Source organism: Talaromyces marneffei, chromosome 3 (assembly GCF_009556855.1).
Source record: "Talaromyces marneffei chromosome 3, complete sequence".
Lineage (NCBI taxonomy): Eukaryota > Fungi > Ascomycota > Eurotiomycetes > Eurotiales > Trichocomaceae > Talaromyces > Talaromyces marneffei.
Window position 1 is genome coordinate 1,612,388 of NC_072350.1, and position 26,213 is coordinate 1,638,600.

At 46.6% G+C, this 26,213-nt stretch overlaps 7 protein-coding genes across 7 annotated transcripts; 2 read left to right on the forward strand and 5 right to left on the reverse strand.

The window, feature by feature from the left end:
- Positions 1 to 2,527: 2,527 nt before the first annotated feature.
- Positions 2,528 to 4,584, reverse strand: EYB26_004331 (uncharacterized protein; the record flags this gene model as incomplete). The annotated part of the gene is made up of 4 exons (XM_054263625.1): positions 2,528 to 2,627; positions 2,692 to 3,007; positions 3,069 to 3,894; positions 3,946 to 4,584. 4 exons carry the CDS (start codon positions 4,582 to 4,584, stop codon positions 2,528 to 2,530), a joined length of 1,881 nt encoding a protein of 626 aa, XP_054119600.1.
- Positions 4,585 to 6,219: 1,635 nt separating this feature from the next.
- On the reverse strand, positions 6,220 to 7,392 carry EYB26_004332 (uncharacterized protein; the record flags this gene model as incomplete). Its single annotated transcript, XM_054263626.1, has 1 exon — positions 6,220 to 7,392. The coding sequence occupies one exon, from the start codon at positions 7,390 to 7,392 to the stop codon at positions 6,220 to 6,222; it is 1,173 nt and encodes a 390-aa protein (XP_054119601.1).
- A 1,630-nt stretch (positions 7,393 to 9,022) lies between these two features.
- Positions 9,023 to 10,243, reverse strand: EYB26_004333 (uncharacterized protein; the record flags this gene model as incomplete). The annotated part of the gene is made up of 2 exons (XM_054263627.1): positions 9,023 to 10,113; positions 10,183 to 10,243. The coding sequence occupies 2 exons, from the start codon at positions 10,241 to 10,243 to the stop codon at positions 9,023 to 9,025; spliced, it is 1,152 nt and encodes a 383-aa protein (XP_054119602.1).
- Positions 10,244 to 12,089: 1,846 nt separating this feature from the next.
- Positions 12,090 to 12,858, reverse strand: EYB26_004334 (uncharacterized protein; the record flags this gene model as incomplete). The annotated part of the gene is made up of 3 exons (XM_054263628.1): positions 12,090 to 12,257; positions 12,326 to 12,411; positions 12,465 to 12,858. The coding sequence occupies 3 exons, from the start codon at positions 12,856 to 12,858 to the stop codon at positions 12,090 to 12,092; spliced, it is 648 nt and encodes a 215-aa protein (XP_054119603.1).
- Positions 12,859 to 14,801: 1,943 nt separating this feature from the next.
- EYB26_004335 (uncharacterized protein) lies at positions 14,802 to 22,574 on the forward strand (the record flags this gene model as incomplete). Its single annotated transcript, XM_054263629.1, has 12 exons — positions 14,802 to 16,643; positions 16,700 to 16,714; positions 16,773 to 17,649; positions 17,714 to 17,976; positions 18,029 to 18,412; positions 18,459 to 18,492; positions 18,553 to 18,650; positions 18,706 to 18,808; positions 18,863 to 19,783; positions 20,299 to 20,654; positions 20,730 to 21,922; positions 22,064 to 22,574. The coding sequence occupies 12 exons, from the start codon at positions 14,802 to 14,804 to the stop codon at positions 22,572 to 22,574; spliced, it is 6,597 nt and encodes a 2,198-aa protein (XP_054119604.1).
- A 243-nt stretch (positions 22,575 to 22,817) lies between these two features.
- On the reverse strand, positions 22,818 to 23,883 carry EYB26_004336 (uncharacterized protein; the record flags this gene model as incomplete). The annotated part of the gene is made up of 3 exons (XM_054263630.1): positions 22,818 to 22,929; positions 23,003 to 23,813; positions 23,871 to 23,883. The coding sequence occupies 3 exons, from the start codon at positions 23,881 to 23,883 to the stop codon at positions 22,818 to 22,820; spliced, it is 936 nt and encodes a 311-aa protein (XP_054119605.1).
- Positions 23,884 to 25,150: 1,267 nt separating this feature from the next.
- Positions 25,151 to 26,026, forward strand: EYB26_004337 (uncharacterized protein; the record flags this gene model as incomplete). The annotated part of the gene is made up of 1 exon (XM_054263631.1): positions 25,151 to 26,026. One exon carries the CDS (start codon positions 25,151 to 25,153, stop codon positions 26,024 to 26,026), a length of 876 nt encoding a protein of 291 aa, XP_054119606.1.
- Positions 26,027 to 26,213: the final 187 nt, after the last annotated feature.

Genomic DNA, 26,213 nt, shown 5'->3' on the forward strand with positions numbered 1-26,213 from the left:
TACTCGAGGATGCGCAATGCCCACGACGAGCGACAAACCAATTAGTTCCTAGCGCATAATTCTTATTGCCGATGCGCAATGAATGATTGACTGAATGATCGCTTGCGCCTATTATTCCCTTCCTAAACTTCTGCCTCTGTATCCAAAAATCTGGACGGACCGAGAATAATAGAGAGGAAGAGTTTTTGAACAACACTCAAGGGCGGAACAGTTCAGAATGTGGCGGGGAAGTAGTACGTAGTTTTAGTATGGTAGACTAAGACCAACGCAAAGTCGCAGAAAAGTGGAGTGAGTGGTTGGTGCAAGATCCGCTGGCGGGAGGACGAGCAGGTTCCGTGGTTGCCAAAAGCTTATTGACAAAGCGAGCAAACAGTCGAATATAGAATGAAAAACGATCAACAAGAGAGAATATTTGTGATGAAACAACGAATATTCGGAAGTCAGCGCGAAAACACACGGGCAAAGTCAGTCACGCCGAGTAGGCTATCTTGGTGAGAAAGAAAAGTCGGTAACAATAATATGACCAGACCAGTGTCAGGAGGGGTTATGAAACTCGAAAATGATTTGCAGGTGCTAATCACGGACGTTTCGGCAGTAAGGAGACTGGCAGGCGTACAATCAAAGAATAATGTCGGTCGAGTTGATGAGCGTAGGCCGTTTTGACGAGTCCGATACCTCAAATGCTTGAATAATGGACGCGCAGGAAATCCATGTCTGAGTAAGATGTATGTACGTACGTCGCCGTATGGTAAGTAGCCCAGCCTCTAAACATGTAGCATATATGCAAGCGCGGTGTCTGGGCAAAGCGGCTGGCTGGCTAACCTGTATCTGCACAAGCCCTCGAATTCGGTCTGCTGCAGGTTGATGGATTTATTTGCTGGACGAATCAGAAATCGCGTTGCGCAAGGGAAGTTTGGTTTTGGCTGTGATGTGTTTGTGTTGTCCACCAAGGCTAGACTCAGCTAGGACTTGACGTCGACGATAATACGGAGTAGGCGTCCGGTAATGGGTTCAAGGGTTATCTTTTTTTCTCCGATCGACTTGACTGGAGCAGATGTTGAGGAATAGAAGGCAAGTAGTACTATAGCGATCGGGTGCAAGAGAGAAGTGTCGCCGGGTCGGTGGTCATGGATGGAAGGATGCTTGGGGGATCACGGGAAGGAGCCCGCGGGAGGTCACAGGGTCGCTGACGTTCTTGCCATGCCTCTACGCTCTCTACGGACAGAGTGTAAGTATACTTATATTTCTCGTACTCTCTACCATATCCCATATAAATTCCCACGTATCTCGCCACGTTTGTATCTACATACTGGAGGCAATACCGTTCAGCTGGACATGTGCATTTAGTCGGCATCACGATGTCTGCTGTCCTCGGTGAATCCGTCAAGGCAAAAAGATTGACAAGCTGAGTCGAGACACGACTTGAACTAACTTATATATGACCAAAGCGATTCCTTAATAAAAGCCTACGTCCATACATACCTAGGTACAACATACTTTGTACGCTGTGACTCACGACAACCAGCCGTTCAAGCCTCGTCGATCGAATTCTGTGGGTTCCACGAGTGCCACGTCGTTGGCATTAAGCAGCCAATCAGAGGAATAACCAAAACATACCATGCAGTCTACAGTCTACTAACGATATATGCAGTTGTCCTCTTAGAGTATGTACTAAATCGCAAGAGGATGTGTTGGCACTGCAGAATGCGCTGGCGTATCTAAACCGCTACGAGTTAAGCGCGTAATCGGCTGTTTGATTGCATATCATTTGTCCGACGGTTTGATTTTCATACTGCGGCCATATTAATGTGTTATATAAAAAAAAGCAGACTAGAGTTTAAAAGTTTCTATCTCTTGATTTTTATATACGCAATCCCATTCGCCTTTGTTTGATTGTGTTGGTCTGGAAACACTGTGCTAGCCACTGCCGTTCGTCAGTGGACTGGAGATAACGAGTTTAAACTCTGAGTAGGCCAGTAATGAACACGTATAGATAGACAACATGGCAGCTGAGACGGGACGTTGGGGGCTTGAATCATCAAGGAGTGGATCCATATCATATTGTTCATTATGTATATAGTCCAATTGTCTTGTTGTCCTCGATGTGTATCGCTATAGGTCATGGTATGTCTTGTATCTCATATAGATTCAGTAGAAGATCCCAGTGATGGGCTCTGAAGTATCCCTGTCCTACGTTGCATTTCAGTTCCTCCTAAATAATGACAATTCTTGTGTCAATGCATCGATCCTTGCCATACGTAACAGTCGTGTTGCCAATCAAACAGTCGACTCGTAGGACAACAGCGTAGCCGGATTGGCGGGCTTGCCACGTTTCCAGGAACCAGCCACAGCCCCGGAACAAGGAACTATAATGATGAATAACCCTGTCGGTGATCTCGACTGAGCACCAATCGGACTGGGTTGTGATGTCCATTGGCACTAGTCTTCCTAACTGGGTCAAGAAGTCTCCGTGGCTAAACGCCTGTGAAGTTTGATTATGAAGATCGGCTTGTTTTGACAAGACGCATCATTTGCAGGTCCATTTCTTATCTGCTTCTTTCTGACCAACACGGACGGCAACTGCGTTGACAGTGTCTTTAAGTGTGTCCTTAGAAATCTTAGGAAATCTAACCGGTAAAACAGTGATTAGCAATCATGCACTTTGTCCCTCACAAAAGAATGAGAACTTACCGCTTCTTGAGAACCTCAATTAATCCAGCCTTGCTCAAGTCACAACCCTCAACGATCTGCTTAAATTCTTCCATATGTTCAGGGGGGAAAGGTTTCTTTGCTTTCGGCAGGGCTTTACTGTCGGTAATCGTGACTGGACGAACTGGTGGTGCAAGTGGAGATGATGTATGAGTTGTTGTTGAATTGACACCAAAGGCGTGAAGGGTAGCTCGGGCATGGGGCAAGGATGAAGATGCTTTGGGTGCAGGCTGTTCTACTGCCTTTGGCTTCGGCCAGTAAGCAGTGGAGAACGGATCTATAGGAAATTGGAGAGTATCTATGAATCTAACGTTAGAGCGTCTTGTCATCGAGAAAATGGGAATGCAGCAAATACATACCTGATAAAGCCTCGATTCGATAGATCTCCATGTCTGGATCAACATGTTTACCATCGTCCCACCTGATACCTGTGCAAATAGGTTCCTGGTCACCAACGATGAGACGTCTTCTGCTGTCGATCGGCTCGTCGTCATCGTCAAGAAATCCATCCATATCATCTTCACCGTCGTCACTTGCATCCTCTTCTCCTTCCGAGTCCAGATCTTCACCCTCCTCTGGCTCCTCCCATTCAGCCTCCGAATCATAGTCATAATTGATTTCTGGCAGGACACGAGCATATGGAGCACGGCAGACCTTATGAGCTTGGGCCCTCGATAGTTGTTTAGTGAATGTGCCGTAGTACGCTGGTCGTACGTCTTCTCCGAATCTTAAACTCTTCATTGTCACTTTCTTGAGCTCGTCTCTCAATGCCGTACTTGAGGCAGTGGAGTCTGCGTTTTGAGCCTTGGACAAGATCGTCTTCACCGGAACGACCCTCATTCCCCTCCGGCGTTGATATGGAATCATGTCAAATAACTCCGCACCACGATATGCAGGAAGAGAGATTGGTTGTTTCAAATAACTATCAAGTTTTTGCTGGATATGGTTCAATGCCTCGCCATCGCGCTGAAACTGATGAGGCGGAGAGATATGTGTATGGCTCTGGAGAAAAAAGACTGGAAATTCTTTACGATACTCGGACTGTGTTCTCTGTGGCTTTGCAGGTGACTCTGGGTTTGCGGTCTCTCGAACGGCTTCCTTCTGTGGGAACGAGGGTACTGGACTGGCTGCTTTTGTTACGGCGGCGGCTGGCTTCGAGAAGAAAGCATTGAGTCTCATTTGTGACTGTACAGATTAGAAACGTCCCAATCCCCAGGTTGGATATGATCAACTCACTCGTTCCTTCTTCTCCTTTTCCTCCTCTTTCTTCCGCTTCTCTTCTTCCTTGGCTTGTTTTTCTTCTTCCTTCTGCTTCTTCTTCTCCTCACGCTCCGCCTCTCGCTTCTTTCTTTCTTCTTCTTTCTCCGCCTCCTTTTTCTTCCTTTCTTCTTCTTTAGCCTTCTTTTCTGCATCTTTCTTGGCCTTCTCCTCGAGTTTGAGACGGTCCTTCTCCTCCTTCTCCTTTCGTTTGGTCTCCTTGGTAGATGGTGACAGCTTCAATTTTTTGTTTGGAGGGTTTGCTGCAGCGCCAGCGGCAGAGGATGGTTGCGGTTGCTGGCGAGGAGGAGTTGAGGGGACAATAGGAACAGTCGTAACGGAAGAGGGCGTTATTAGTGGAGCGGATTCAGTTGTTATTATTTGCGAGGTTTGGTTCGCAAGTGCAGGTATGTCTGTAGTCTTATTTGTGGCCGTGTTGGCGACCGATACTATGGGTTTGTCAATATCCATGTCATGATCGCAATGTAAAGGATATTGATTCTCCTGCTCTCCGTTGCCAACTCGTTGCATTTTGTGTGTTTCAGGCTTTGGTATATTGTGATCCTCGACCTCGCTGAATGCCCGTTTTCGGGCCTGTGCGTTCGTTGGTGATGACATTGCGGGTGGGAGGTGTTGGCCAAGATCCGTGGGCTTGAAATCTACCGAGATTTCCATCATCAGTTGAATACTCCTTGAGTAGTATATTCACGAAAGACGTGTGGTGAAATTATGAGAGAACGTTCTCTCTGGCTTGGTTCGAAGTGGCTATCATGAGTCGTTGACACGGTTGTTCGAAGTGGTGAGAGAGATGACGATCAGTGGCGGTCATAAGTAGCGATGAGAAAGGTATCTTGCAATTGAAAAAAAAAAAAAAAAGCGAAGTCGATGAATAAGGAACTGAAATCAATGAACAAACTCGAGTATGTGGTCCGAGTTGTTGTGCCCTTGGTGTCTCCTGGTTGCTCCTTCCTTTGTTAATGCAGTGGATTGATTAATGAGACGCGATCTCGCGCCGTGCACGCGTCTCAGTGTTAATTGAATCACGTGCCTATAGTCTGTTCTTGGCATCCGGTCGGGCCTTAAATTATCCGAGATATGGACTAGTTATGTTACCGTATGGCCCAAAGCAGTAGCAAGACAATATAGCCCTAACCCTACATACTCAGAATCTGGACAGATCTTCATTTATCTCCATGTAATTAAGCATGAACAGAAGTCGCTTTGTCGTAAGCAGCAATATCCACAAAAATCCGATCCACTGAGAGGAGATTGCGAACATTCAACAGTAGTTCCCAGAAATTTTCCCATCTCCAGCATCCTTTCTCCTTGGACGAAAAAGTGATACCAACATCGTTTGACCAACTAACAGATATTCGAGGATATCTCCGAGGAAGCACCTGTTTCGCATATTATGCAGCTCGTTTGCGCATACCCCCCGTCTGGTAGCTGTTTCCCGTAATCATATTGCACTATTCCAAGTATAGGAGTTGTAATCGTTAAAGCTGCGATCATCATCGCTCTTGGGGTCGTCTGGTTCATCGTCTAGCATTCGACAAGCCACTTCGTATTTTTTTTTTGGAGGGCACATATCCAGCCTACGGGGAAGCTTGATGTCGACCTAGCTCATCATCAGATCCCGAATACCGATCAAGTGATTTGGAAGGTACGAAAAAGCCGCTGAATGTTGTACCTGTAGCGAGCCAGAACATCGTAAGAAACTCAGCCTTGTCTACCGTAGTGGAAGTACACTTGTGCACGGATGCCAAAGCTTGTTTCTGCGTAGACAAAATATACAGTTTGGAGTCCCTATATGCAAAACCATGAAGCTAAAGATGTAGGCAGAAATAGCCATTACGTGGGCAAGCGTGGGTGTTCAGCGTCTTGGGACGGTACCTGTCTGTCTATTAGTTTGCTAGTCTGCAATATCTAGGTTCGCACGTGTCAACGACGTCCAAATAGATGAGCAAATTATTATTATTAAGTATGTAACCCCGTTAAAGTTATATAGAGAAACATGAGTGCACAGAAGTAAGGAATCGTTCATCAAAGACCACAGAAACACTAATAATATATCAAATAATCATCGCCAACCGGCCATGCAAATCCGCCCACTGAAACGAAGCAGATCAAAAGAATGCAAAATCAAGAAGTTGTGTAGCCAGCACAAGATTTAGAATGAAACATATCAAAAGGGTATCCGATTGAGCTTTTTTTTTCGGAGCCAAAAAAAAAAACGAAGAATAGAGCGACACACTAGTCGTCGGCATCCGGGTTGGCGACGAACAACCTCACCCCCGTAAGACTTGTAGTGCGATCGTCGACACTGCCACGTCGTCGGAGATCATCAGCCTTCTTGACCTTGTTCATGGTAATATTGGCAGCAGCTGGAGCGTTCATTTCACCCAGGTTTCCGAAATCGTGTTCGCCATGCGAGTCGTACTCTTCTGTCGGTGTATCGATTTGCGATGGCGACGATGAAGCAGTATTGATGTTGCCTTGGGGAATTTGGTCTTGGTGAGCTGCCGCTGCATTATGTTCAGCGACTTCGGGGATATTGGCTTGTTCATTCGGAGGCGTCTTGCCCTGCGGACGTTGATAACCACTGGGATATCGATGCATGCTCCCCAGAGAACTCCTAGCACTCCCCGTCCGACGATGATATGGCGCCCCCTCACTGGAATGATCATCTCCATCGTCGTCGCCAATCTCATTCGCACTCAGCCTTAGAGGAACAGTGGCACCAACCAGCGTCGAAGGCGAATAACTAGGCGCCGTTTTGCCGCTATGACGAATTTTCCCACCGGGGAGAGTGCTGGAGCGTCCTGAATGACCATGCAATTCCAAATAGGCCCGTTGCTTCGCTGCTCGTTTCTGGGCTTGTAAACGCGGGTCTTCAGGTTGGGCGCGGTCGCACCATACGGTGCCCTTTTGCCGCCTCATGAGAGCAACATAACTTAGTGGGGTGGATGAGCGTGATGAAGCGCTGCGGTGGATGTCGGAGGAAGAGATGGTAGACATTGTTTGGGTTGCTCGTTGGTTGCCGGTGGTCGAGGATGTTGAGGTTGTAGCATTCGAGGAACTACGTGTGGGGACAGGCCCCGCGGAAGACGCAGCAGGGTGTTGCTGTTGCGGTTTCGGTAGCGGCTGACGGTGTAAAATGTGTTGATGATGGTGGTGGTGGGGATGTTGAGGATTACCGATGTATGGCAAGACAGTCGATGAGGTTGTACGAGTGCGTGTGTGGGATTGGAAGTGATTGAAGTTCGGGGGAACTCGTTGTGAAGGAAAGGAAGTCTCAGACGACGGTTGCTGAAATTGCAGTCCGGCGTGGTGAGGGTTGCCCCCAACGGGTCTGCGCGACGGGGCCTGGTACATGCGATAGTCCGTCGGGTTATTACTCTGTTGCATCTGCACTCTCGTCGCCATTTCCTTCTTTTTTTTGTCTTTTTTTAAAAGAAAAAGAAAAAGAAAAAGGATGTTCTCTGCTTCTGTGCAGGAGTATGGGTTTGCAGAGAAATTAGAAAGGCAGACAGAAAACGTGGGATTTGTAATTTGTCCTCGATTAAGTGGTGCGGGTCAACCCATGAAATCCTGAAATGCTGAAGGCGAGTCAGTTGATTTCAAGGCACGACCGGCCGGTGGTTCCGCTCAGCGTAGTGGAGACTGTGTGCACTCCGTAGAGTAGAATGTAGGCTCTCTGTAAATACGTAGTAGGGGATTTCATGAAGGATAAATAAACAAAATAGAAATCAAATCCAGGAATCGGCATGATGACTCTCAGCCTTAGAGAGGCCACTAACTTAGTTAACGTACGGAGCAATGATAACATTATTCTTTCAGCATTCGCACAGACACTACATTAGTCAGGGGCAGCTGACTGATGCACCTGTACCCCAAGACAACAACTTGCGATTCCACTGATCCCGAAGAGAAAGTACATACCGCTACGGAGTAGCAAGAAAGAAAAAACAACTTGGTACCACAAGCCAGGAAGAATGGTATCATCATCGACAACGAATTCAATGAAGCGATTGTTGTCTGATTATTGTCTCATCAGTCGAGGCTGAAATGCTGCCCAGGTTCGGTCTGATAAGCCACAATCTCGTAATACACGTAACTAACTAACTAATAACTAACTAGTTACCTAGTTAACTAAGTTAACTTAACTTACTCGTAACTCCGTACAGATACAAGTATTACCAGCTGAGTGGTGATACGCTGAGCGCATAGCGGCTAGATCACATCTGATTTCTCACGATACAAACGACGGAGTACAGAGTAGAAGTTAATGTTACTCTATGCTCGTGGCTGATAATCGTACTACCCTTGTACATAGTAACAACGGCTTGACCAAAGCGCCGCCAATCAGAGAACAATACGCGTACATCAGACGAGTCACCCAATTAGCAGGGCGGAACAACCAGCACGATGCCTGGAGCAAAGTTACTACGAGCAAGCCGTGAAGGCCGTAGAGGAAAAATATGCCGTACAAAGCAGTACACGAAAAATATCTCAACAGATCGGAGTCAACCATGGGAATCGGCATGAAATACGAGTCCCGTACGGAGCCACGTATCATACTGCCAGAAAGCAATGAGAATTATGAGACGCCGTGACGTCGCGTGACTCCACACTGCTTCATCTATGAATCATTACGAACGACGGAGTATTTCTTCCTTATTAGCATTTCGGATAGGGCAAGTTAGTTAACTAGTACTAGATAGATGGCCCATATTATTATATTACATACTAGTACATACTACTGCTATGTTAGTATGTACAGCAGTCCTGGACTGACCGGGATCCTTATCATCTGACCAGTGAGAAACCAGTCCATGGAAAGACTGCGCCACAGTATCGTTGCAGTCGGATCGTCTTTACCATAATATGTAATTTGAAACATCCCGATGTTACCAACCCACCAAAATATGCATGGATTTGTCATGTCGTTGGACATCCCAAGCTTGCATTCCTTTTGATAATAGGACCAAAGGCCTTATAATACATATTACTATGTAGAAACCTAATTGTAGATACATATAGACATTTATGAGGATCACAGCTTGGACACGCCCTTAGCTGAAACCAAAATCCCTTTATCCTCTAGGTATTCTTTCCCCTTGGTCCAACCAAACCATTCCTTCAACCGTGTCTCGCCACCATCGCCAGCGAGCAATCCGCCGCCTTCCCAGCCTGCTTCGTCCGCTTTGAAAGACTTACCAGGTGTGCTAACTAACGCAACGGGCAGTCTCTGGTCAAAGCCCGTCTCTTCCAGTTCAGCCTGTTCCAACACAGGAGTTGCGCAGGCATCGGTGCCATCAAAGATTTCTTCCCATTCAGCGCGGGTCTTTTCCTTGAATCTCTGTGTGAATATCTTTCTAAGGGCCGACCAATTGTCTCTGTCTTCTCGTGGGGGAACATCCTTTCCGCTGAAACCTAATCCTTTCAGAAGTGCTGCATAAAACTGTGGCTCGAGCGCGCCAACGGCAAAGTACTTCCCCTTGTCCTTCGTTTCGTATGTATCATAGTAGGGACAGCCGCCATCCAGCAAATTCGTGCCCCTAGGTTCACTCCAGACGGGTGTCTTTCTGGATAATCTGGGCATCGTTGCCAAATATGCTGATCCATCCACCATATTCGCTTCAACTACCTGCCCTTTACCCGTAGCTGATCGGGATATGAGTGCTAATAATATACCGAGAAAACACATGGCGCCACCACCAGCGAAGTCCCCTAGCAGGTTTCCAGGCGCAAATGGAGTTTCACCGCTACGTCCAAGCATAGATAAGACCCCAGAAACGGCAATGTAGTTGATATCGTGGCCGGCCATATCCTTGTACTTCCCATCGCGGCGAAAGCCAGTCATACGGGCTATGATCAGACGTGGGTTGTGTTTGAGAAGAACGTCAGAAGGTGAGAGGCCCAGTCGTTCAAGCACTCCTGGTCTGAAGGGGTCGATCAAGACATCAGCTTGCAGAAGTATTGAGAGTAGTAGTTCCCGAGAGCGTGCATCCTTCAAATCCATGCAAATTGAAGACTTGTGGCGTGTAAGAGGGTCGCCGGCGGGTGAAATTGATTTGTTTGGTGCGCGGTCAATACGCAGCACAGAAGCGCCATAGTCGGCAAGAAGAAGGCCGGCAAACGGGCCTACAAGAATAATAAGCTTCTTTTATCCCCATGGTTTCGTTGAAGTACGTGGTGAAAGTGTAAACAAACCAGGTGCGAGTCCAGCTAGCTCAACGACTTTGATGCCGTGCAATGGATGAGATGACCACATGCTTAAATCATGCACATCAGATCCGGAAATGTAAAATATTTGGCTTGTCGCAATTAACTCCTCAATGCCTCTGTGCTAGTGATATAACATAGTCGACAGTCCAAGTTGTAACTTCTGAAGCTGGGGAATGTAGGCCGCGGCAACTCGGCAAGCGCAGCCGATGCGGGGGAGTACCGAATCACTTCCTGACCCCGACCCTTCACTCATCAAAGACCAAGGCTCGTCGACATCAGACTCTTCTTTTGTCGATTCTTCCACGTGCTCCGACCACTGGCACATTGGGCATGGTTCAGGCTGACATCGACTGAAGACATTTCTCAAGCGATGGCGTATATTCGAGTCAAAAGGCAATGACGATAATCTTAACCGTTAGATCGTACTCTTCGTTTGCATTGTTTGCTGTCTTGGTCCTCCGTAATACGTATTATGTAACAATTTAGCACCAAGCGCCAAGACGGAACTGCCCGTAAAATCTATTGCTAGTTAGCCAATCATGAGTCCTAGAAACCGCCGATCTTGCAGTTGATCCACATTTCCATCTTGACGCGTTACTATTCTTGGAATACAGTTTACCGTGTTGAAAAGAGATTCAGGCTGTTTATTGGTCAACATGCTCAGGTCCACATCCTTATCTAGCCGCGGCATCACCATACTGTTCGCTTTTGGCAACAAATTTCTACCGTTTATTGGTTTCGTGCTATCAGTTCCTAACTACAACAAGTGATTCATTATCTAAATGAAACTGAAACCGAATCTCAATCATGATTCAGAAATAAATCGCAGAATCCGAAACGCGGCCTGCTTCGTAGAGAAAACCGACCATGAGATGACGAAAATGCATGCACTCTAGCATTGCCAATTCCTATTCCATATCATCGACCAACTCCTTGAACTGTTTCTTTTACAGAACGAACCGGCCATGAAGCATCTCCACGCCCGCTTCTCGTTCTGTATTATACTCAACCCTGTTGCCGTTGTGTCTGAACCGTCGTCTCCGAGACCAAACAACTAGGATAGCGATCATGGCGAAGCCGCCAATCACACACGCGACCGAGATTACTGCCACCTTTTTGGAGTTCTTGGCGGGCTCTGTCTTCAGTAATTGATGCTGTTCTCTGAATTGTTTGTGGCTGTGGAGTAGATCGGAGGAAGAGGTTTGGTTTTTGACAATCATGGTGTCTGATCCAGGAGTTTTTGCAGATTCACAACTTCTTCGGAGATTAGAAATTGGTAAGGAATATCTATAACTGATATAGTCTTCTTACGTGAAATCGGATCTATTCTCGATTAGGTTACGATACTCTTTGTATGTAATATCGCTTGGTAACTACCAGACAAGAAATGACGCTGCAGACTGCCGTGTCTTCGGTCCATGAAGAGAATGTCGATTGACTAAGAAGTCAAGAGACACAATACTTTGAGGGATAGTTCTTAACAGTTTGCGGAATTGATTCCGGCGCAGAACTACAAAATCCAAGACAATGGGACAGTGTAACCACGAGGTGACACGCCTCCAGATCAACTTACGATCTTCCACCATGATACGTGTCTGACAAAGGGCACTTTTTCTACAAGAGGAACAAACGGTGTAGGATATAACTCGCTTTCGATGGACAAGTGAGGCTGAATACGAGGTTATGGTTGCACAGTGTATAAGAAGATCCTATATATTGATGGACCTAGGCAGTGTGCAACAAACGGGGAATTGAGCTCGGAATGTACATAATCTTACGATCTCACATGTTGTCTCTTTGGAGAGATACCGAGGTAGTGGATATTCCATAATTGCTGTAGAGCTTTCATGAATAGTTTAGACACATGTATGAAGAGCCTGATCGTTCGTTCATCACCATCCATCCCTGCCCTCGGCTCTACCTTCATCATAGGCATCGCCTATCTCATCACCGAATCTCTCAATACCCCCAACTTTGTCTCCTACCCATTCGGCGGCATTTTCGGGGAAGTTCTCGACATTATTTTCGACTCTGTCCACTTCATATTCGGCTTCACCGACCTGTGATGGTGTGTTTGTTAGCATGCAAGATCCCGTTTGGGATTGTATGACGGCTAGTATTGACTGACCTTGTTGCCGACCCAGTTGGCGGCGTTCTCGGGGAAATCTTCAACACGCTCCTCGATTCGATTCTCTTCACCTTCCCATTTATCATCTACCGTAGTCAGAAATTATGCTTGGTGGTAGACAACTGACTCTTGTACATACGAAGTTCCTCTCCTTCATGCATCAAAATAGCTCCTCCCACAAGACCAGCAGCCGCACCCATGGCACCGTAAGCAAGGCTATGATCCTTGCGAGGGGGTTCCTGCGCATAATAGTTTTGCTCATATCCGCGCTGGCCCTCGCTGTAGTACCCTCCACCGGGAGCACCACCGCCATACGGCAGTTCCCAGCTTCGTTGGCCGGTTTCTTGATTGATGTAGAAATAAGCACGTTCTCGCTCGTCCCATTGAGCAATCCAGGGACGAGGAAGGTTAGGGGGAGGACCACCGGGGCCGCCTGGGCCGCTGGGATAGTATTCTCGTCGCTCTTCAACGATTTCTTCGCGGCGACCACCGCCGGAGACGAAGCTTTCCATGACGTTTTCGACGAACCCCATTTTTGATGTAGATTGCAAGCACAATAGAAGAAACCCAGCAAAAAAATTGGATATCAAACACGCTGTGAGAGGCAGAATTTGAGCACGGGAAAGTGTTCAAAATATATAAGAAAGGACAATTTAATATTTACCTAGGTAGTAGCTCATCCCATCATCCGAGATCATGACAGCCAAGCCCCTCTCACCCCGCCAACAGGCTGTACAAGACGACAAGGATACGAAACACGCCATACAGTGGGCACTGCCGATTGAATGTCGCAGATTAGTTGGTGGGCAAGTGCCGCCATGGCCCTGATTACGCCAAAAATAGCATGGACTGGAAAGCCAGTGGGACTACATTTCTGACCCCTTATCCGGCATTAGCCCTGACGAGGCTCCCCGAGAGCTTTTTGGGGTGTTTGAGCACCTACATAGTAGGCAATACCTTCGTAGTACATACGTCGGTACAAACTAGGAGTTGTTCGAAGTACGTACCAAGGAGACCGACTATTCACAAATAGAACCAACATACCAGTAAGTTTCTACGTTTGTCGGCTCGGGCCGTGTATCGGTATCCGCCTAGGGTACCGAACTGGGCAATGGTAGCTTTACTCGATAACTTCAAAATCCAATACACGGTCCGTACATTACTAGAAACCTCTTCAGTTCTCGGGGAATCATTTCTATTGCAATGCGATACAAGCGCTGAATAATACCTATTCGGCACTGCCACAACTAGGAGTACACACCAAGCCTCTCCACGTTGTCTCAGCCACATTCCTCCGCTGCGCCACTCTGATACCTTGCACCTCCACAATTACTCGTCCATGATTGATCACCTTCTGCATTGACTCTTGCAATTCATTTATTCATTTCATCTCCTCTAGCATCCACTCCACCCCCTTTTCGCGGCACGCCTGCTCAAACACCTCTTCTATCCGCGTGTGCTCCCCTTTATCCTCGGGACTCTTCTTGTAGTGCCACAGAAATTCGTCAACTTCACTTATTTACAACTTAGTAATGGCCAGCGCTTAGTTGGGACTTTACGCGCTTACGACGAATCCCTTTGCCATGATGCGCTGCGGACCGAGTCGGATATCCTGCGGGTCCAGGCGCCAACAGTAAATTCTCGCCAGCAACTTGAATCTTCCAACCCAGATGAATCCCTGGACCAAACCAAACATCCATAATTTTAGGGTTATGTTAGGGTTCATTGTTCTGCGGGGTTCCAAGGGCGGGACACTGGCTACACGAATAGAGCCTAATTCTGTCATGAACTTATGAACGCAGACATGTTAACAAAGCAGCCCGAATCAAAATGGCAAAAGCAAAAGACGTTCTATCACGTCATTTCTTTTGACAAGGCTGAAATACGGCCTTTGGGAATTATCAAGGAGAAATTGAATAGTTAACGGCCGTGATGGGTCGAAGTGTTCTTCGTAATTTCTGTATAAGTATGTTCTCCATCCTGCATCTTCAGTTTGTCCACAGAAGCACCCATATATATTGAATATGGATAACCAAACCAGTTCTAATGTTCAGTGAGGACATCCATAGATATGAGGCGAGCTGAGGAAAGGACAGGGGTGTACATATGCAATATATACCACGACCCGCTACTGGTCAGACAAGATCAACTGTAGACTCAGATTACACTAGTCTTGCGGATGAACTTCGCGCCTACATCAAAGCAGTTCATCCATATTGCTGTGGGAAACCACGCTAGCTACGTATTGGCACAGATATGGTGTGTTTGCTCCCCCAAACTACGGCCAAGCATTTCTCTAATGTCTGAAATATTACCTATGTCGCATTTGTTCCTTTCAAACCAGGCCTGCTATACATAGGATCACTTGGGGTTTTCTTCTATCGATGCTGATTTGACTAACTTTTGTTCGTCCGTTTAGCGTTCGCAGCTTTGAGCGACTTCTGTAATTGGCTTACGCCAGTGAAATTCTGCCGAGATGGAGCCATCACAGGATACTGAAGTACCCAACGACATAGAGGTATCGAATGAAGTGGGTCTTATAGATACCGATGTGCCAGTAGTCAGTGACTTTCACGAAAATCTTGAGCCCCCGAAAGAAGAACTCGCACCGGAGGACGTTCCACCAGTTGATGCTAGCGGCCAGTCAATAGAAGGTGGAACACAGGACCACAGGGCCCATACCGACAATATTGAACAGGAAGAGTATACTGTTTTCAGCGGAGATGTTTTACCTAGCCAGGATATTGTGCCATCCTTATTGGATGTTTCAAGAAGTTTCGTGCCTCCCAACAGAGATGAGCAGCAAATCGCTGTTCCTCGGGGAGATTTGAGCGAGTTAGATGGCAAAGCCGGTGTCTATGTATACAGACCTGGAACCTCGACTCTAGTCTTCCGGTCTCAGAAAAAGCGGAATGAAATTTTGGCCGATAGCCAAGGGGAAACCCTTCTCAAAGCGGTGCAGTTTGGCCAGGTGGATGCTGTCAAGTTACTTCTCAAGGCCAAAGTCTCGACAGAATTTAGAGATAGTGAGGAACGCACTCCGCTTTTCTATGCTGTGGAATACAACAGAGTCGACATCGTTGAACTCTTGCTACAAGGTAAGGCGGATTGGAACGCAAGAGATAAGACGAAACGATCAGCATTGCATATCGCCGCATCGGACAGGCACACTAGAGTAATTCCTAGGCTGTTGGTTATCCCGGGCATCGAGTTAGACGCTCAAGACGAAAATTGCGAAACCCCTTTGCACCTTGCTGCTAAAAACGGAAGTCCAGGCACGGTTAAGCTTCTGCTTGAGTTTGGAGCAAATGTTAATGCAAAGGACAAGAAAGGGCTCACGCCTCTGCACCTGGCGGCAGCGAGACGAGATTCGTTCGCCCTGGTTGAAATGATATTGACCGCCAAGAATATCGACGTCGATGCAAGAGCAAACAATGGAAGGACACCATTGATGCAGGCATGCGACCGGGCAACTTCCAAGGATTGCGAAAAAGTTGTGAGGTTGCTTCTAGCCAAAAATGCCGACCCTGCGGCTTTTGACCATAATGGGGAAACACCTGTCTATCTATCGGCTGGGAACGGAAATAAGGAAAATCTGATTGAATTGATTTATGGGCATAGACCGATTGATATCAATGCTCTGACTGTAGACAATCGTTCCGCCCTGTTTGGACCGGCAAGATTTGGTTTCACCACCGTTGCCATTCTGCTTTTAGATGAAGATATTAATAGCACGGTCAAGGACCATGGTGGGAGGACTGCCTTTTTAGAGGCTGCAAAGTACGATAAGATTGAAGTCGCGCGTCTGATCTATGCAGACCTGGTGAGAAAACCTGGACAAGAAGATAAGAAATTTCTTCAACCAGCACTTTTCGAGGCAGCGGTCCAGGATAGCTCACAGGTAGCTCGATTTCTTATTGAACAAGGGGCAAGCATGGTTGAGAAAGACCCTACCTCACAGATGACTGCTATGGAAATTGCGAATGAACACGGAAGCTTCAAGGTCATCGCTGTGCTTCTCGAAAGGGGTGACCAACTTGTCAGTCAAGGTCCATCCTCGGGGGATCCATTGCAAGAAGTGCCACCCGAAGCTGGGCCCAAGAACTTGGAGATGGAAGATATCGCTGTGGATCTAACTTTCGGTTTCCAATCCACGATCGCGTCGTTTCCAAAAGACACTCATAAGCAATACAGAATCAAGCGGCCTCAGCTACGAAGTGTGCTGTATGATCATAGTCCTGAAACAATCAAGTATGGCCTTGAAGACGGACAGTCAACCGGGAAAAATTTTAGATGGCTACACGTACCTTCTAATAATGTATGGCCTCCCTTCCCGTGTGGCTCGATATGAACGAAGAACTAACAACCTGGCAGATTGTCTGGGTCAACGTAAGTGGCGAGCACTGTTCTATTCAAGACCGATTGACTAAGTTGCCTGCAAGGATAGAAATTGATAAGCAGATTATACAAAGACTGTCACCCCTCAGATAAGGCAAACTACTTTCAGGAAAAGTGCAAGCACCTCTTTGGAGAAGAGGTTTGGACGAGACATCAATATCAAATGTCATCACCGTCCGTTGCACATAGACGATTCATTCGACCAATCTGCCAACGAATCAAGCGGAGCGAGACAGATGATAACTTGATGGTAGTTCTTCCCTACATTCACTGGGAGACCTGCAGCAGCCGGGAAGAGATGACAGGAGTAATAGTCGACGCAATGACGAGACACCTGGGCGATGTGCAACCTCCATCCATTTTGAAAGAATTGGAAGAAGCATTGAGAGAGATTGACCGAATACGAAACCCCAAAGTTGACGATGATCTAGATGATGACGAGACAACTGAATATGCAAGCTCTTATTGGTCCAGCTACTATACTGCTTCATCAAGTGTATCAAGTGATCGAAGGACCCGAAGAACTAGAAGGTCCGGGTCTCCAACACCGGATATAGACGTAGATTGGATGGCCAGAGTCTCGTCAGAGATGTTTGAAAATACGGCTGTTCGAGCAAGACACGCGCCCACTGAAAAGAGATCAGAAACTTTGGAACGAAGAAAGAAGAGAATCCAAAGGATCGCCAAGGTTGCCGAGGAATCTTGCACATCGGACGAGAAATTGATTTTAGCTTACATGTTTGATGAAATCCCATTGCACTTTCGCCGAACTCTAGACCAATATTATTACTATAACCTCCTGACAACTGAAGCTCGCGATACAGATCAAGTGGTCTCCCGGTACTTCAAGAAGATATGGCCAGAGGATGATAACGAGAACCTGCTGCTGATGGTGGACCAACTGTGGCTGTGGATTCTGGACGAAGGTTTGTGTTTTTGATCTATATTTGCTTTTCCTCAATATCATATGAGTAAACTGACAGATTTCAGATACGGTTGTGACAAGCTTCCCACAACGTTGGAACAAGTCAGAGGCCAGGACGGAATTTGATCCTGATCCAAACAATGATTCGGATATTGTCGAATGCATTATTCGCCAGATTGGGAAGAACAACAGACGGCCTTTAGAGGATGTTTTCGATCTGGCAGAACTTATTGTCAGCCAGTGTATCGGAACTATGTTTGAACACCATGACATCGCGAACGAAAAGTTGCGCTTTTCTGATTTTTTCGAAGCGTCCATCGGCAACGTGGTAGGTTCTGGCATAGGATTACTCTATTGAAGTACGCTCTAACATCTCCTAGACTTTTGAAGAGTCAAAGATGTTCATTGACTTCACCGAACTATCTTCAAGGCTTGCCAAGGATGATCAAAACATTTCGACTTCCGATGAACTTAAAGAGGATCGTAAAAAGCTGTACGATATTTCACAGGAAACCAATCTAGTCAAGGAGATCAAGGACATTCGAGATGAACTACATATTCTTTCTACTGTTCTCGAGGACCAGGAAACCGTGCTAGATGACATGCACGAAAATATTCGAGCTATGAAGGCTGCCAAGATTGAAAGAGGAGAGACAAAGAAATCGGAGACGACCTTAAGTTACCACAGTCTGCCTGAACGTGTGCGTATGCATCAAAAGGTTGTTCACGGGCTAGAAAAGCAGGCTGAAAAGACCTATGTAGCGGTATGTGCCATCTCACATCTGACCGATTCTTGCTAAGTTGTATTAGTTGAAGGACCTTTTGGATCTGAAGCAGAAACAAGGTAGCTTTTTCTTGTTTTTCCCCCTTGTTTTGGAGTTATTTCATGCTTACATTCTATTAGCAAATGTCTCAGAGGCTCGGACTCAGGGCAAGCAGGCTGCAGAAACTGCTCGACAGGGTCAAACACTTATGTTATTCACTATTATAACTGTATTTTTCGTAAGAAATTCCCCAACGAAGCATCTTGGATAATGTACGCTTATACAATGACTAGCTTCCATTGTCATTCATGTCCTCGTTTTTCGCCTTAAATGTCGACGAATTTGTCCGAAACAGTGATGGCACATTCGGCTTAAGATACGTTGCTGGAATAATGTGTAAGATCCCTAATTAGTTAGTTATCTCCATTCTTATACTGACAATCTAGATAGTCTCTGTTACAGTCATTGTGGTCGCAATTTCGCTTTTCTTTGGCTTTTTCTGGGATCGCTTCCTCAAATTCATCACCTATTGCAAAGATCTTCTGCGAAGTTTCGGCCGGGGAGTGAAGAGATACTCCATGTCAACTTTGAAGATTCTGTCGCTAATAATAGCCATACCCTTCGTCATCGTACTGGCAATGATATCTATTAGTCCAGGACGAAGTAGAAGTTCTACATGGTTTGAAGAAGAGCGAGCACAACGATGGAGTGAGTCACTGTCCGATACCGACGAGGTAATTGTCATTGAAGAATCATCACCACCTCGGCGTGGACGTCGCGAATATCGCCGTGGCAGGCCATATCGTTCCTCTAAACCTACGTCAAATTCGGTGTTTGCAGGGTTATTTTTGCTATTGGGACTACACTCAAAACCCTCAACCGTGGTGGTCGAAAGATACTTAAGACCAACGAGTGATCCGCCTAGGAGATATCAAGGAGGATGGTTTGGGGGACAGCAGCGACGACGGGCCGAAACAGTAAGCGTCGAAGAACGATACTCACGAAGAAGAAGAAGCACTTCCTCTATCCGGAGATGGTACGGGGATGATGAGCGACGCTCTATCCCCGAAAAACGGAATTGGCTTCCTTGGAACTGGTTTAAGAAACCCCCGGCGCCAGCCCGACGGAGTCGTGAGAGGCGCGTTGGGAATGAACTGAGTCCCACGGGTCTGAAGCGTATCTATGCCTGGTTCATTGTTCATCTCATCACGCCGCTGCTTAAGTTGTTTGGAGTCTCTAAGCGAACCTCGGAGGAAAGAGCATCGGGGACCTCAAGCTACTTCTCATATGAGTATGGTAGCGGGACAAACTCGCACGTCAGTAGCAGTGTTAGAGGTAGCGACGCGAGGTCGCGTCGCACTCATCGAAGTCGTAGGTCCTAATGAGTTAGTAAACTGTTGTTGGCTTATTGCAGGCGTCGACAATGGAAATCTCCCAAGGCTTGGCATTCAACTAGTAGTGCGTGTATGTAAATTACTAGGTAGATAGATTCTACGGTAACTAGGTAATAAATTTCACAAGCAAAAAGAGTTCATGTAATCATCAATGCTGTATTTAAATACAGTACTATCCCACCATGTCCATCCCTAACTTGTATCCTGCACAATCTCTACAATAAAGAAGGAAGTCATTATTTGCGTGAAATATGTCTTCGTCAGGTCAAGAGACCACGATTGTCACTTAGCTGTACTGTTTGCCGGAGCCGAAAAGTCCGCTGTGGTCGTGAGCAGCCAGAGTGCACCAACTGTCTTCGAATGAACAAAAAATGTCTTTATGAAAGCTTGGTCCGTGACGAACTGACCGGTCGCATCCAGCAGACGTCCTCATGTTTCCAAGACAGAGCTCTCGCCAGGCTTGATCCTCGAAATGACCCGACCTGGTCCCAGGCAAATCTCGTCACTGGAACTGGGCTGACCACCCGGCACAGAGCCATTCGAAACAGGATGATAGTGTTCGCACTGGCATCGATAGTAACAGCAATATGAACCAGCTTCCGCCACGCGAACATCAAGTGCCGTTAGTTAAGGTTCATCCCAGGGTGCCTACGTTGGAAGAAGTCATACAGGTATCTGGTAACCACGAGTTTCCCGTGTCCAGGATCAAGCCGGGGGCTCTATCTGATCAACAGTTATCCTCGCAAGATCGCCGGCCTGATATACTATCCCCGGACTATCTGAGTGTACGACGAGGTGGTCGTATTCGGTATATAGGCAAAGCCTTTTGGGGTTTTGTTTCTGGGCAGGTAAGTCTAATCATGCAATCCTATCGATCGATTTGAAAGAGAAATTCGCTTATTGACGTCGGTGATCTCTTTCAGGAAAGTCTGAGTGATGATTTTTTCGACGAAAACCGCAACGCCCAACCTGGTCTACCGCTCCCACATATTGGTGCCGTGGGTCTTGCCAATCTATTAAAATCTTTGCCCACTAAACCCGTGTGCGACGTATTACTTCAAGCCTTCTTCGTCTCGGTATGGCCTCTTACTCCACTTGTGCATATTGCCACACTGCACACAGACTATAATGAATTCTGGGAATGGTGTCGAAATAATGACACTGCAATGCCTCCGGCTAAGATTGTAGATAACCCGACATTTGTTTGTCTTCTTTTTGCTATTCTACTCTGTGGTGCTTCTGCCTCCCCTGCCGCTATGTGGACATCGGCCAGTCTCCAGAATCTGCGAAAGAAGATGACAGTGAATCACTTGAAGTCAGCTTATACAGCTAGTCTCTCCATGTGCCAACATCTCGAGCATCCAACATTCAATACTCTTGTCTCAACACTTTTAACGGGCCCATTCATTGACCTTCCTTCAGGACCGATGCAGAACGTACTCTCTCTTAGCACAACCGTAAGGATTGCACAGACAATGGGGTTGCATCGTGAATCGACATGGTCCGCACTGGACCCAGTAACTCGAGAGATGCGACGTCGGGTATGGTGGCATATTTTGTGGTTGGATGTGCAGTCAAGTATTTCAACTGGTTTGCCTTTGTGCTGTGGTACGGATTTGCAAAATGCAGTAAGCATGATAGCCTTTACGCGGGATGAAGAGATTGGCAATCCCTCTAGTGCTCTATCACCCCTTGCTGAATCCTTGAAAGCGGGAGAATCTGCTGCCACGATCTATGCCATAGGACGGTACGAGACAGCCTGCCTAGAAGCAAAAACCGTCACGAGCCTGCAAAGCGCACAGGGGTTGACAAATAAACGATTGAGAGAACTGGTCACTGCCACAAAGCAACTTCATAAGAAACTTGACGCTCTCATTGCAAATATCCCGACTCAAGGAATTCCTGAAAAAGGGTTCATTCCTTTTCGCCTGGCAAATGCATCCCCGCTTACGCACCCGTCCCTTTATACTGATGATAGCAGTCAACCCACTGTCCTTGCAGCCTGGATACGTGTTATGCTGACGTTACTCAAGTTTGAAGTGGCGTTCCTATTGCAAAAGCCATTTTTGCCACCGCCTGAATCTGATAAATCATGGGAGAAGCAGTCATGGACCAGGTACGTAATAGTAGTTACTACTTGATGCGCCCCCTTCTATCTCTCGACGACACGATCACAGAGAGAGAACGAATATATCGCTTGAAAATTACGGTGTGCAGCCGTTGAAATTCTACAATCATGACTAACTTTCGTCTGTAGCATCGCGCAGCTTTGCATGAGCTACCTACGCAATTATCTGAAACTCTATCAGACTCCTGCATTTGCTCCTTATATGTGGCTTTACCGCATTTACTTCGGCCCGCTTCAATGTACATTCATCCTCTTAATATATTTGCTTCATTATCAGCGAGCTCCGAATTATCAAGTGATCCGATATTGCGTTGAGGAGGCAATTGATCATTCCATGACCCAATATCAATTGGCAGCAGACTTCTCATTGACAAACGAAAACCCCAGTTCATCTAAGTCGCAGGTGCCTGTCTTCATCCAGGTTCTTGTCGATCTCCATCAGCGTCTTGACTCGCCTAAAGGAAGTAATGAACCGCCTACGCCGCCAGTACATTGGAAGGCGGCATCAGGAGAAACCGAATATGGTACCGTCCCTAGTTCAGGGGTAGGCCAGGACTTTATCGCCACCTTGTCCGACCTGCAGGCTTGGTCAGCACAGTTGGTAAAGGAGTCAGAGGGCTTTTCGGGGGTGTCGGCCTGATGATACTGGAGCACGCAGCCATGACTGGCAGTAACGCATTAGTGCACCCAGAAGCACGGCTTCTGATGGCGTCTTAGCTTTCTCAGAGATAAGTCGAACTAGGACTATATAACACTATGATATTTCAATGGAGCACGTAACTGCAAATTAATTTTATTGTTATGTCTTGGAAAGTACCGGAAGCCATCTAGACGCCAATCAAATAGAAAATAAAAATTTTATGAAAGATCTACACGACAATCCTTATTTGAACTGTGGTGGAAGTGTGGTGAGCTGGCTAAGTTCCGCGATAGTCTCCTCCCAGAGCTTCTTCTGTGTCTCCTGGCCGGCGGATGATGAAATGTACTCGTTGTCACTAGTAGGAAGAATGACAGGTTAATCACGCATCCAGTAGAAAGGTTAAGGAGTTGCAAGGCGGGACAACTTACACAGTAATCTCCTTGTCAGAAAAGAACTTTCCATGCGATTCAGGCCCTACAATCAGGGCCGCATTGAGAATGATCCAGCCTCCCACCTCCACAGGTCGAGCGCGAATTGCTTTGACGGTATTTACCACTACCCGCAGGTAGAAAGGGAGCACACTACTCATGTTGGTTTGAACCATTCCCGGACACAGCATATTGATAATAACCTTCTTAGGATTGAGTCGAGGCGCAAGACTGTACATGAAGAGAAGGCAAAGCAGCTTGGAATCACCGTATCTCGTGAATGGGGAGAAGAATTCTTCACTGTCCATATGTTCGAGGATACGTTCGTCGGGTTGGAGAGGGGTCTTCCGGAGACTCGTCGCCTCATATGTTCGACTACCGACCCAGGTGATGAGGGTAGGCGAGCCGGTCTTTTCCGCGCAGGCCTCGAGGTATGGTAGCAACTCAGCAATCAGAAGCGCATTGGAGCAATAATTGACCTGGATGATTCGATCGTGACCGCTAGGGCTCCGTTCGAGTTTGAATAAACCGATGCCCGCGTTGAGAATAAGGATGTCGACGATAGGGACTTCGTCACGGAGTCGCTTGGCGAATCGCTGTACGCTGTCGTATCTGTCGACGTCGAGTTCCATGACTTTTATAGTGGCATTGGGATTGTGGCTCTTAATGCGAGGTTCACCACGTAACTGTTTCACAACACCTTCACCCTTGGCTACATTCCGGACAGCAAGGATGACGGTTGAGATGTTCAGTTGTAACAATTGCCGAGTGACTTCTAGCCCCAAGCCAGCACTGGCACCGGTGACCACGGCTGTTTTGCCTTTGAGGTCAATTCCGACTAGTAGAGGATTCACTTTAGGCTATAAACTTAGTTTGACCATGGTGGATGTTGTAATCTGCTGGCAAGTAGGAAAGGTGAAGAAGGAGTATCACGAAAGTAGAGACTGAAGCGAATTCATGAGGACAAATTCCAGCAGGACCTGACGCATGGCCAGAGAAACATTTTATTTTAAATTCATTGACAACGGTCAAATATCTAGTGATCAGTAACTAAGCTTGATAATCATCTTCGAAAGCTCTCACAGTTGCTTATTGAGCAGGTATACCAAGGGCCAATCAGCGTCTGTTGTAAACTTGCGAACTTAGGTTCGGCCGAATCTAAACTTAAAGAAGACAAGCGTCACCCGAATGATCTAGGTTTAGAAGACTCTTGCCCTAACTTGAGTCACCTCATTTATATATCAGCTATATCAGCTTTTGTGTACCCGCAGTTTGAGCTTCCTTCAGGACAGAATACAGATTAGAAACTTATTCCCCTTAGAGAAGATTTCCATGGCTCTCGAGAACATAGATGACTTAGCTTGAGCTTTGGCCACTAGATTGTGACATGCCTTGAACTTCATCAATACAACTGATTGCTTTCTTTGAGATTGAAACGGTAATCTCGATTGATTCTCATGTCATAACGTCACAGGAAACAGTAATTCGAAGTTTCTCCGACTATCATAGCAGGCAAGAGAGTGAGTAGATCTAAGACAGCTTGATTAGTAATCAGGTGAAGAAACGCTGCAACAATTGAACATCACTCATCTTCCTATCTGCAAAGTCACTCTAAACAAGGCAGTTTCATTGAAATTTGTTATCAAGCTATACAATTTTAGTTATGGCCAGACAAAGTCGCGGACCCCACCAGAAAACTTGCATTCGCTGCGCAAAATCAAAGCGTAGATGCGACCAAGAGCACCCTCGGTGTCAGAGATGCCTAGATAGGGATGTCGATTACATATATCCACAGCCCAAGAGACGACAGAGAGATCTACTGTCATTCACTGGCCACACCGAAGAGCGTCTCACTTTGCAGAACCATGTTGAAATAAGTGCTTTAGAGAGCAGTTTCAACTTAGAGGACTGGGGAACATTGGGAACTGCAGATCTCGATCTTGATCTATCAGACATGATCATCATCCATCCATTCCAGCACCCATCTTCAACCCACTGACACAAGAAATTGAACGTGAAAACGACAGCATCTCAACCACAATCTGCCCTTGGTTCCTCCAGGAGGAGACCTGGTCTATGCGGCTCTGCAATCAAAAACCAGACTGTATTGTTATTGGTTTTGAGTCTTTTATTAAAGCCGTAGACGAGATGCTACGATTTTGGACCAAAAACGGCTATAACAGCTTCATACATCGACGGTTATACGAGAAGAAAATGCCTACATGTGTACAGGACGCATTCACCACACTTTCTACATACTTTGGTCGAGCTCCAGCTGTAAATGAGACTATCTTACAGGTTGTTGAGGACCGATCGGCAAATCTTGTCCGCCAGAGTATGCCTCCGATTTCTTGCGATATGCAAGGCATCTTGGCTAATCTCGCACGTGTACAAGCCCTATTTGTGTATGAGTTCATAGGCCTGTTCGACGGGTCGGTACGTCTGCGTGCATCTGCAGAGAAACGTCTTTCACCTCTTCGGCAATGGGTGACCCAGATGTGGGAAGTAGTAAGACGGTATCGGGGGGAGGACTGCTCCCTAGGTCGTCGTCCACTTCAATGGACTGCAACCGAATTCGACAGAGAATATGACGATTCTTCGGAATTGTGGCAATTATGGATTCTGACCGAAAGTGTTAGACGCACTCATATTATCATCGATAGTGTTGCCAACACATACGAAACCATGACTAGAGGGTTGGTCGACTGTACTGGAGCAGTAATGTTCACCGCACTCTATGGGTTGTGGGAAGCTGATTCTGCTGTAAAATGGTTCAAGTTATGTTGTGAGAAACCTCCGCTTCTAGTGCCGTATCTACAGCCTGGGCCTTTGATGTCACAGTACCCGGCGGAGGAACTGGACGACTTTGCGAAGTTCTATTGGGCGTATATAGTTGGAGCGGACAAGATTCAATGTTGGATCGATAAAAGTGACCAGACAAATAGAATGCAGTATGTCCGCAATGACAGTGGAATGTTCACACTTGATCATGAATTCTGTTATATAATTGGAGGTTCATCTTGAAGCGGAAGTTTTTGCGGAATAATTTGCGGGAGTTATGCGGAAGCACAAGTTTCAGCTCAGACCACCAGTGATGGAAAATATTTGAGCGAAAAGTACTTATAAAGGTAGTCTCAGCACTACTGGGAATTCCTATTTGGTAACATGTTGTTTTGGATGTAACCAAACATTGATCATCTCTTTACGTCCA